Below are 9,750 nucleotides of genomic sequence, written 5' to 3'. Positions count from 1 at the left end.
TCCAACCCTGTGATCAGGGCTGATGGTGCCCCTAACAGGGTGCCTGCACGATATCGGTCAGAGGGGCTCCGGACTCCCATGAGGGATGAGGATCGAGAGTACTTCCTGCTGGACCCTAATGGAGACCAGGCTTAGGAGTGCCTCTCAGCAGGACCTTTATAAAGACGGGGATCAGGGTGGCATTGGCTGCTGGATGTCCACAGGGATAGGGGTCATGGGTGCTCTCAGAGGGCTCTTGCAGGAGTGAAGGCAAGGGGTAAGTATTCCTTGAGAGGGTCCCTGCTTCCTGGTGATGATGCCTTGAATGATCCCACCAGGCCTCCCTCTGGAGAAGTGGGCGCTTGGGATGCACCTTACTAAGGCCTCCACAGGGATCATGGCAAGGAGTCCTGGCAAGATCCCACCAGAGTGACACGGCAGTCCCCAGGCCTGAAGATATGACCTGCAGCACAGTTGCGTTTACTGAGGCCCCCACACCCTCCTGACGCCCCGTCCCCGTGGGGCCCAAGCGGGACCAGCCCCTGCCCCCCACATGCGGTTCGGGGGCCTGTCCAGCGTCCCCTCGGCCTCCACTGTGTCCTCGGAGTCCCCTTCGGGCTCCAGCGCATCCTCCGCGGCCCCCGGCAGGGCAGTGTCCAGGTCACGGCCCGTGGGGCGCGGCGTCCAGGCAGGGCTCCAGGGCGCCCCCGGCGTGGGCCGCGGCGGGAACCAGGAGAACCCGGGCGGCGGGGCGAGCGCCACGAGCTGCGGCCGCGCGGGGCCGGAAGAAGCGGCGTGCGGGATGAGGAAGAAGATGTAGACGCCTGAGACCACCAGGCCCGCGGCCACCAGCACGGCCAGCGCCACGGCCGCGTTGAAGGCCCAGGCCGGGCTGCTCAGCGAGAGGCGGCGCGACAGCGGGCGGCCCAGGCGCAGCGGCGGCGGCGGCGGCGGCGGCCGCGGGGCGCGGGACTTGCGCGGCCCGGGCGGCGGCGGCGGCGGCGGCCGCAGGTAGAGCAGGCCGCGGCGGCGGTCGAAGCGCACGGAGCCCTGGCGCGGCGCGGGTGCGCGCGCCTCGCGGGGCAGCAGGCCGGGCTGCGTGGGCAGCGCGGGCAGCCCGCGGCGCGGGGCCAGGCGCGTGGGCGCACGGCACACGGGGCAGGCCACCGCGTCGCCGCCGCCCGCCGTGGCTAGGGACAGGCGAGCCAGGCACTCGAGGCAGAAGACGTGGCCGCAGTCCAGTCGCTTGGGCAGCTTGAACACGCCGTTGAAGGGGGAGACACAAATGAGGCACTCCACGGGAGACGCGGGGGACAGGATGGGGCTCGAGCCCGGGCTGCCATCCCCTTCCTCCTCCTCGCCGCCGTCGTCGTCCTCACCCTCCCCCCTGCCCGGGGAGCCGGGAGCAGAGAGTGAGCCCAGGGAGCAAGAGCCTGAGCCTTGAGGGGCTCGGGAGCTGCGGAGCCAGGGTGGCCGAGGGCAGGGCATCCAGACAGGACCTGAGGGGAGAGGCGGTCAGCCGGGGGAGGAGGCAGTGGAAGGACCTAGGATCCGGGGCTGGACCCTGCAAGGGATCGCCCAGCTTAGAGCAGGGGCATTCAAAGGGGTAGCGAGAGGCGAGGAGCAGAGGATGGGCAAAGCAAGCAACTCCCAGGGTAGGAGCGGAGGAAATGGGCGTCCGAGGTAGGAAACAGGAGGACCAGGGAAGAAGACGGCAGGCAAAAGGAGGGCAGAGACAGACCCAGGGGCCCCGCAGGTCCTAAGCTACAGACTCCAGAGAGGATAGCGAAGAGCACCCGAGTCACTGGTCAGGACCCCAGGCAAACACTGGGGAGGACCCAACACCAAGAGAAGCAAAGACCGCAACCCCCCCTCCACCGTCAACTCAAGAAATCTAGACAGATGGACGGAGGAGTCCCCGTGACTCCAGGAGAAGCAGAGGGAAGAGGAGCCCAGCAGCACAGAGCAATGTGGGAAGCCCACAACAGGTGCCAAAGGATCCCAACCAGACAATGACAGACCCCAGGTGGCCTTTGGGTTCTTCTTACCTGTTGATGCCTCCTCCCTCTGGCTGGCACGTCCCTTCCAGTTCTGACCCGTCCTCTGCCTACCAGCAACTGCATACTAGGTGCCCCTCCCCGCAGGAGGGTGCTGTCTTAGTACCACTCCCTCTAGATCCCAGGTTCCCAAGGTACCAACCAGACCTGTCTGACTGCTCGCCCCGCCTCCCAGACAGGTCCCTCCAGGATGAACACCAAGCTGACTCTGGCCGGATGTTGGGGGCGGCAGTTGATGGAGGGCACAGACTGACTGGGTGGGCAATAAATCCCCCCTAACACCCCTGGCAACCAAGCCTTCAACACCTTCCCAGCCACCTAGTACAATCAGAGGAATCTGGCGTGGCAGCGGTGCCTAGGGTCAGGCTGCAGTCCTGACCGCCCAGCATGACTGGGGACGCAGCGGGGAACCCTGGAGTCCTGGGGTGGAAGGTGGGCACACACCACAGTGGACTGGACAGGGCAGGCACCTTCCAGACAAGCAGGCTGGCAATGGTGGTGGCTTTAGATTCCTCTCCCCGGAGCTCCTTCAAGGGAACAGGCCTAAGGATGATGGGCTGCCACCCTCACCTCATGGGCAACCACGAAACCCCTCCCCAGACTAGAGTGGTATCTCTGCCAGGACAACCCCACCCATCTCATTCCTACATCCGCTGAACACCCCAAGTGGCCAGGCCTGCACCCCGGGGTGCCATGGTTCTGAGTCAGTGATGCTTCATGAACAGAATATTTCCCTGGTGATCCCAGGTCCCCACAGACCAAAAAACATGCCAGAAATGTGGGCAGCTCCTCAGGACACTGCCATCCCCACTCCAGTTCCCAGAACCCCACAAGGACAGACACTGGCACAGGTGGGTGAGGCTGCCCCAAGGGCAGGCAGGTTTATTGGAGCCACAGTCAGGAGCTCAACGGTTGGACTTGGCCACACGTTCCAGCTCGTCCTTCTTCTTGATGGCATAGGAATTGGAAGAGCCCTGCAAAGAGGTAGATGGTTAGTCTGGAACGTCGGAGGAGCCTTCCCTTGAACCGGCCCCCACCCCAGTGTCCTCACTCACCTTGGCTGCATTGATGAGCTCATCTGCTAGGCACTCGGCAATGGTCTTGATGTTCCGGAAGGCAGCCTCACGGGCACCTGTGCACAGCAGCCAGATGGCCTAGGAAGCACAGAGGTCAGTTAAGCCTGGGGGGCAGGGGTGCCCTCAAAGTAGATAGGACCACTGTCCTCCAATACTCTGTGCTTCTAACAAATGTCAATTACCACGCTGCCATCCATTGGCCCACCGAGTCAAGACACAGAAGGAGCCCATAGGCTGCCCAGGTGGCATGCTGCCTATCTGGGATGAGACCAAGGGCCACAAAAAGAAGTATAGGCACAAAGGCTGAATGAAGTAGGGTCCCTGATTACAGGAGATGTGAGACCCACCACCACAGGGAAATGCAATGCAGTATGTACTCTTGACTTGGACCTCGGAGTGAAAACGGATAGCTTGGGGCGCCTGGGTGGCTTAGTCGGTTAAGCGTCCGACTTTCGCTTAGGTCATGATCTCACGGTTCGTGGGTTCGAGCCCTACATTGGGCTCTGTGCTAACTGCCAGCTCAGAGCCTGGGGCCTGTTTCAGTCTGTGACTCCCTCTCTCTCTGACCCTCCCCTGTTCACGCTGTCTCTCTCTCTCTCTCCTAGAAATAAATAATACATTAAAAAAAAAAAAAAAAAAAAAAAAAAAAAAAAAAAAAAAAAAATAAAAAAAAAAAAAAAAAAAAGAAAACGGATAGCTATAGGGGCACCTGGGTGGCTCAGTTGGATAAACATCTGACTGGGGTTCACAGTTCACAAGTACATGCCCCACTTTGGGCTCTCTGCTATCAGTGCAGAGCCCAGCTTCCGATCCTCTTCCCCGCCTCATGCATGCACTCTCTCAAAAACAAACATTAAGGCAAGTGCCTAGGTGGCTCAGCTTGATAAGTATCTTACTTCAGCTCAAGTCATGATGCTGTGGTTTGTGAGTTAGAACCTCGCATCAGGCTCTCTGCTGTAAGGACAGAGCCCATTTCTAATCCTCTGTATCCCTCTCTCTGCCTCTCCCCTGCTAGAATTCTCTCTAAAATAAGCAAACATTGGGGCACTTGGTGCTCACAGCTTAGAGCCTGGAACCTGCTTCAGATTCTGTGTCTCCATCTCTGTGCTCTCCCACCCCAACTCATGCACGCTTTCGCTCCAAAATAAACGTTAAAGAGATTAAAATACATAAACATTTAAAAAGAGAAGAAAATAAATGGACAACTATTGTTGAGGACAGCTGCAGTGACGGGTGATAATTCTACTGCCATTAAACTCCTTGAGGATGATGGTAGGGACAAAATATCCTTGTTCCTAGGAGACACTCACTGAAGTGTTAAGAATGCCCACCTGATTCACACGGCGCAGGGGAGACACGTCGACAGCTTGACGCCTCACTGTTCCAGCTCGTCCAATGCGGGTTGAATCCTCCCGGGGACCGCTGTTAATAATTGCATTCACCAGGACCTGCAGGGGGTTCTAAGAGAAAGCAGCCATGAACCTGTCATCCAACCTACATCCCACGCCGGTGTCCTCACCTCTAAAACCTGGCAGACCCTGGCATGCATGCCATGGGGCAGCTGTTGGCTTCATGGTCTACTAAGGGTACTCTCTGCCTCATCAGGCCTCAGAGCCCTACCTCACCAGTGAGCAGATGGATGATCTCAAAGGCATGCTTGACGATGCGCACAGTCATGAGCTTCTTGCCATTGTTACGGCCATGCATCATCATCGAGTTGGTGAGGCGCTCCACAATGGGGCACTGTGCCTTGCGGAAGCGCTTGGCTGCGTAGCGTCCTGCACTGTGGGGCAGGTACTTGGCATACTTCTCCTTCACCGCAATGTAATCCTGGGGCAGCAGAGAGAGAGGATGGAGGGACCATGGTCAGGAGCAGGATGGCCAGAAACCAGAGAGACTGAGCACCCACTCTGGTAAGCCCCCAACCACTTATGGGGTCTTGACTGTGAGGCCCCTCTCTGCCACAAAAAAAGTAAAACCCCAAGTGACTTTACCAGGTCACTAAAAAGAGCACTTCCTTTACAATAGAAGGGAGGAAGATGGAAAACCAAGATTACAGCTCATGATCTCACTTTAAAGTGTTCCTTCGGATACCTGGGTGACTCTGTCAATTGAGCGTCTGACTTCGGCTCATGTCATGATCTGGTGGTTGAGTCTGAGCCCCATGTTTGGCTCTGTGTTAACAGTTCAGAGCCTGGAGCTGCTTCGAATTCTGTCCCCTCTCTCAAAACAAAAAGTGTTTCTCACACTCTGCAGCATGGACTTGTTAAATCAGAATACTCTGTGTAGGGGCTGCCCTGCGCACTGCAAGGTGTGTAGCAGCATCCAGGATGCTAGTAACACTCTTCTCAGTTTTGACACCCAAAAATATATGCAGATGTTGCCAAGTGTCCCCTAAAAGAGGTGGTGGGAAATCACTCCAGAGAACCACTGTTTTAAAACAATTATTGGGGCGCCTGGGGGGCTCAGTTGGTTAAGCGTCTGACTTCAGCTCAGGTCATGAACTCGTGGCTCACCAGTTCAAGCCCCACGCTGGGCTCTGTGCTGACAGCTCAGAGTCTGTGGAGCCTGCTTTGGATTCTGTGTGTCTCTCTTTCTCTGCCACTTGCCCTGCTCTAAAAAATGAATTAAAAAAAAACAAAAACAAAACCTCCACAAATTATTCATCAGTGTCTCATATATCATTTCCCAAAAAAATGTCTAGAAAACACCACAAAATGTTCAGGGGCATTGGAATCAGAAGAACTATGTGCACGTGAAGATGACTACTATCAACTGTTCCACTATGAAATCCACCCCCAAATCATTCTATCAGTTACACTTGCAACACATATCTACCACATGACCCACAAGCATGAAAATATTCACTATCTGGCCCTCGCAGAACAAAGCAATGAAGGAAAACAGAAATATAAAACATCCAGACTGAAAAATAGGACTGAATCCTCCACTAGGCACAGTGCCTAGGTCCCATGATATATTCAGAAATGACAAAAAATGTTTCAGTTTCTTTTAAAAAGAAAAGGGAAGGGGCCCTTGGGTGGCTCAGTTGGTTAAGCTTCTGACTTTAGCTCAGGTCATGATCTCGCGGTTCATGGGTTTGAGTCCCACTTCAGGCTCTGTGCTGACAGCTCAGAGCCTGAAGCCTGCTTCGGATACTGTGTCTCTCTCTCTCTGCCCCTCTTCTGCTCATGCTCTCTCTCTGCCTCAAAAATAAACAGTAATAAATAAAAAAATAAAAATAAAATGGGAAAAAATACAACCCAAATTTTGTCTTTATACCAATGCAGTTACAAAATATAACTTTTTTTTAACGAAGGGCCCACAAATGTCCTAATAAGGCCCAGTGTAAAACAGTATAGGGGTTAAGATAAACTGGGAGGACTCACACTGATTTCCTGATTTCAAAATATACTACAAAACTACAATGATCAAGACAGGGTGGTACCGGCTTAAGGGCAGATTTAGAGAACAATGGAAAAGAATTCAACAATGCCAAAACCATTCAATAGGATACATATTTCTTTCAACAAAAGGTGGTATTCAGATAAAATACATTATAATGTATAAGAGATTTAAGTTAACCAGCTTATAAATTTGCTAAATAAAATGCACTCTAAAAACAAAAACCAAATAGTGTTGGGACAACTGGATCTTCACATGCAAAAGTCTGATCCAAAACAAAACAAAACAGAACCAAAACACCCACACAAAAACCCTAGGGGATGTGATGTGACCTCTGAGAAAGGAACCATCATCTGTGTAGATGAAAAGAACACAAGGAAAAATGGACCAGTGAGTGTGGTGGTCCAGGGAGTCTCCTTTACCCTGTCAGACCTTCAACTTTAAAGCTTCAAGTTTCAAGGGACCTCCTGAAAAAATCCACATGTACCCCAAAACCCAACCAGGGCGCCCAACCACCAAACGGCTCCCTCACCTGCAAGGAAATATCATTGATCTGCACATCATCAGTGCTCCATTTCCCAAAGAGCTTGATATCAGGGGTCTCCGCCACTGCAGGTGCGGCTGTCTCCCACTCCGTCATCCTAGGAACAGACACTGTCAGAGCCCAGGCACAGCCACCACTGTGACACTATCCACACCTTGTAAGGTGGTTAAGTTATGCGGAACCAAGAAAGGCTGTAAACATCTGGGTCCATCTTTCTGAGTCTTAGAAGAACCACTTCGCTGCCAAGAGAAGCATCTGTCTCGCCAAAACTCCCGGGGACCGAGAGCTGGCAGGCCCGGGTCAACAGCTGCTGCGAAGACGGTATCTGGACGGGAGATGCCAAATACCAGAACATTACACCCTCCCGAGTTCAAATCCCAGACACGTCATTAACGAGCTTTGCCACGCTGGGAAAGTCAAACTGCTTTAGACTCTGCTTCCTCTTCAATAAAGTGGGACCGTTTATCTGTCATTAAGGATCACTACACGAAGTCTGTGCATAACCAAGGCAAAGTCTACGGCTCATGTCCGACACCAAGAGGACATGAGGGGCTGCTACTAAAAAGAAAACCATGTAGAGACCACAGGGTGCATCATGCATCTAAGAATAACGGGAACTTCCTATCTCAATGTACGACTGCAGGGGCCAAACCACTATTCACGAGCCCTGCTGCAGGGTAAAGCTACGGAAGTGGCGGAAGACCAAGGAAAGAATAACTTTCCTACGCCTCTGTGTTTTCTCAGCACATTTTCCGGAAAAAGCAAAGAGGCCCCCCCCCAAGGGAAGTCCCGGGCCTGGAAGATCGGTCAGGCCCCCCCCCAAAAAAGATCCTGACCCGTCCCTCAGATCCCCGACCCCGCGGCCGCCTCACCTAAGGGCGAGCTGAGGAGTCACAATCGCTCAGCGTGCACCACGCGCCGCTCTGGCACAGACAGGAAGAGACCGCGAGTCCCGGGCGGACGCTTTTAACTAAGTGAAAACTTCCGGGTCAACGGGGACAACGCGTGCGCAAAAAGACACGGTATGTTCAAGGACCAATCCGGAACAAGAATGTAAAGGCGCCCTCTGGGCCAAACGGAACGCGTAAATCCCTTGCGCACGCGCGCTTGCAGAAGCGGCCCCGCAAGCGTGCCTGGCGGACGTTCTAACATTCAGCGCTTGCCCGTTCTGCGGCGCCCTTGCACAAGCGCAGAGATCTCTCTGAGACCAAGGCCGGCATGTCTAATGAGGGCAGAAGTCAGGCTCGCGCTCTTCGCCGTGTTCCGCCGCGGACTCCATGCCCCACCTGCCGCCGGTTTTGAGTAGGGCATCCAGTTCGGTACCCCTCTCGCGCCTCGTCCAGGTCACAGCTGCTTCACAGGCACGCGCGCTGTGCAGTTCGGGAAGGGAGAGTGGGCCTGGTGGTCACGATCGCCCTCCGCTGATCCTGGCCCCCACGTGCATGCGGAAGCCCCTCTCCCAGGTCGGCCTCCCCCACGCTCGCAGGTTAGGGATTGCTGCGGGCCTGAGCCTCCTAGAGGGGACCCTTTCCGGCTTGACCTCTCTTCACCCCATGCCAGCGTACCCCCATCATCTCCCTTCGACCCCTGCAGCTCCTGCAGCCTCTTCATCGTTTGAGGGCAGGGGTTGGGGAGGAGCTCTGGAAGTGGGGCCAGATGCTGTGCCCAGCAGGTGGTCTGGGGGAACAGCCCCCACTCTTTTAGATGCATGTGAGCCCTATGTTGATGCGAGGTCAGTGGACGGGTGCAGGGGGTCTGCACGGGTAGTGGGTGCCCTGGCCACTCTGCAGCCCCACCCATTGACCATGTGGCCATCTGGAAGAGCTTGTGCCCACCCTACGCATCCCCCAGCTGTTTGTGGCCTCCTAAACCTAGGTCCTGGAGTTGAGCTTGGGACATGGACCTGTTTTGGTTGGCTTGCCGGAGGCAGCAAGCACTCTGGTTGCTCACCCACGCTGGCTAGTGGGAGGATAATGGGGCAGTGTCTGGTGGAGTTTGTCTCCAGAGGGGCATGGAGCTCCACACCTCCTGATGAGGCCTCTGTCTCCAAGGGGATGGTCCCTCTAGCCAGACCCCAGGGGCCCAGCCACTTGACCAAGCAATCCTCCATCGATAGATCTCCAGTGACCCACTTGCCCACCCTCTGAGCATGCTTATAGTATGGTCTCAGTAGCTGTTTGTTTAACTGATTATAAGGGTTCCGCCCCTGCCCTTACCCCAATTTCAGGAGTGTTTTAGACCAGAGACTCTGAGCCTCCTTGGATTGTTGTCAGTCAGAGCACATGCCATTGTTCAGAAGGACATACCCTGAAGGTGGCCTAAGCAGGGGATTAGATCCCAGGCTGCAGTGGGGGCACCAAGGCCCCCAGCCCCTGTAGCCTCTGGCCTTTAGCCCTGCCCTGCCCTGGTATGTTCAAACAGCAGTCTTGGGCCTCCCACTGGGGTCTGTGAGGGATGAAGAGGGGTAAGTGAACTCCCTCCTGGTCCTGGAAGAATGCTCTCTGATCCTTGGGGGCCCTACCTTGTCCTGGGGGAGGTTTCTGGAGAGGTGCTACGCTGGGGAAAGAATGGGGGCTGAAAGGCAGAGGCACCAGTTACCCTCACACTCAGCAGGATCCAGGGGAAGGCTCCCAACCCTGCCCCTTTCTCCTCAAAAGCTGAGAAGGCACCACCCCCTGAACCTCAGTTT

At 55.3% G+C, this 9,750-nt stretch overlaps 2 protein-coding genes across 2 annotated transcripts; both read right to left on the bottom strand.

Moving 5' to 3' along the window:
* Positions 1-459: 459 nt before the first annotated feature.
* On the bottom strand, positions 460-1,527 carry RNF225 (ring finger protein 225). Its single transcript, XM_039225533.1, has one exon. It carries the CDS (start codon positions 1,465-1,467, stop codon positions 460-462), a length of 1,008 nt encoding a protein of 335 aa, XP_039081464.1. The 5' UTR covers positions 1,468-1,527.
* Positions 1,528-2,888: 1,361 nt separating this feature from the next.
* On the bottom strand, positions 2,889-8,035 carry RPS5 (ribosomal protein S5). Its single transcript, XM_039225534.1, has 6 exons — positions 7,934-8,035; positions 7,050-7,158; positions 4,733-4,942; positions 4,444-4,572; positions 3,092-3,190; positions 2,889-3,010 (listed from the first exon to the last, which is right to left on the bottom strand). The coding sequence occupies exons 2-6, from the start codon at positions 7,155-7,157 to the stop codon at positions 2,942-2,944; spliced, it is 615 nt and encodes a 204-aa protein (XP_039081465.1). The 5' UTR covers position 7,158; positions 7,934-8,035; the 3' UTR covers positions 2,889-2,941.
* Positions 8,036-9,750: the final 1,715 nt, after the last annotated feature.

This window comes from Hyaena hyaena, unplaced genomic scaffold (genome assembly GCF_003009895.1).
Source record: "Hyaena hyaena isolate Hyena2069 unplaced genomic scaffold, ASM300989v1 scaffold_2290, whole genome shotgun sequence".
Classification (NCBI taxonomy): Eukaryota; Metazoa; Chordata; class Mammalia; order Carnivora; family Hyaenidae; genus Hyaena; species Hyaena hyaena.
Note: the sequence above shows the minus strand (reverse complement) of the source record. Positions and strands in the feature narration are given on the sequence as shown.

Bases quoted from the DNA above. Each gene is read 5' to 3' on its own strand.
- RNF225 (XM_039225533.1), bottom strand. From the start codon at position 1,467: ATGCCCTGCCCTCGGCCACCCTGGCTCCGCAGCTCCCGAGCCCCTCAA.
- RPS5 (XM_039225534.1), bottom strand. From the start codon at position 7,157: ATGACGGAGTGGGAGACAGCCGCACCTGCAGTGGCGGAGACCCCTGAT. The intron at 3,191-4,443 runs GTGGGCATTCTT...TGTGCTTCCTAG, and splicing joins CCCTGCGCCGTGTGAATCAG to GCCATCTGGCTGCTGTGCAC. The intron at 3,011-3,091 runs GTGAGTGAGGAC...ACCTCTTTGCAG, and splicing joins AGCTCATCAATGCAGCCAAG to GGCTCTTCCAATTCCTATGC.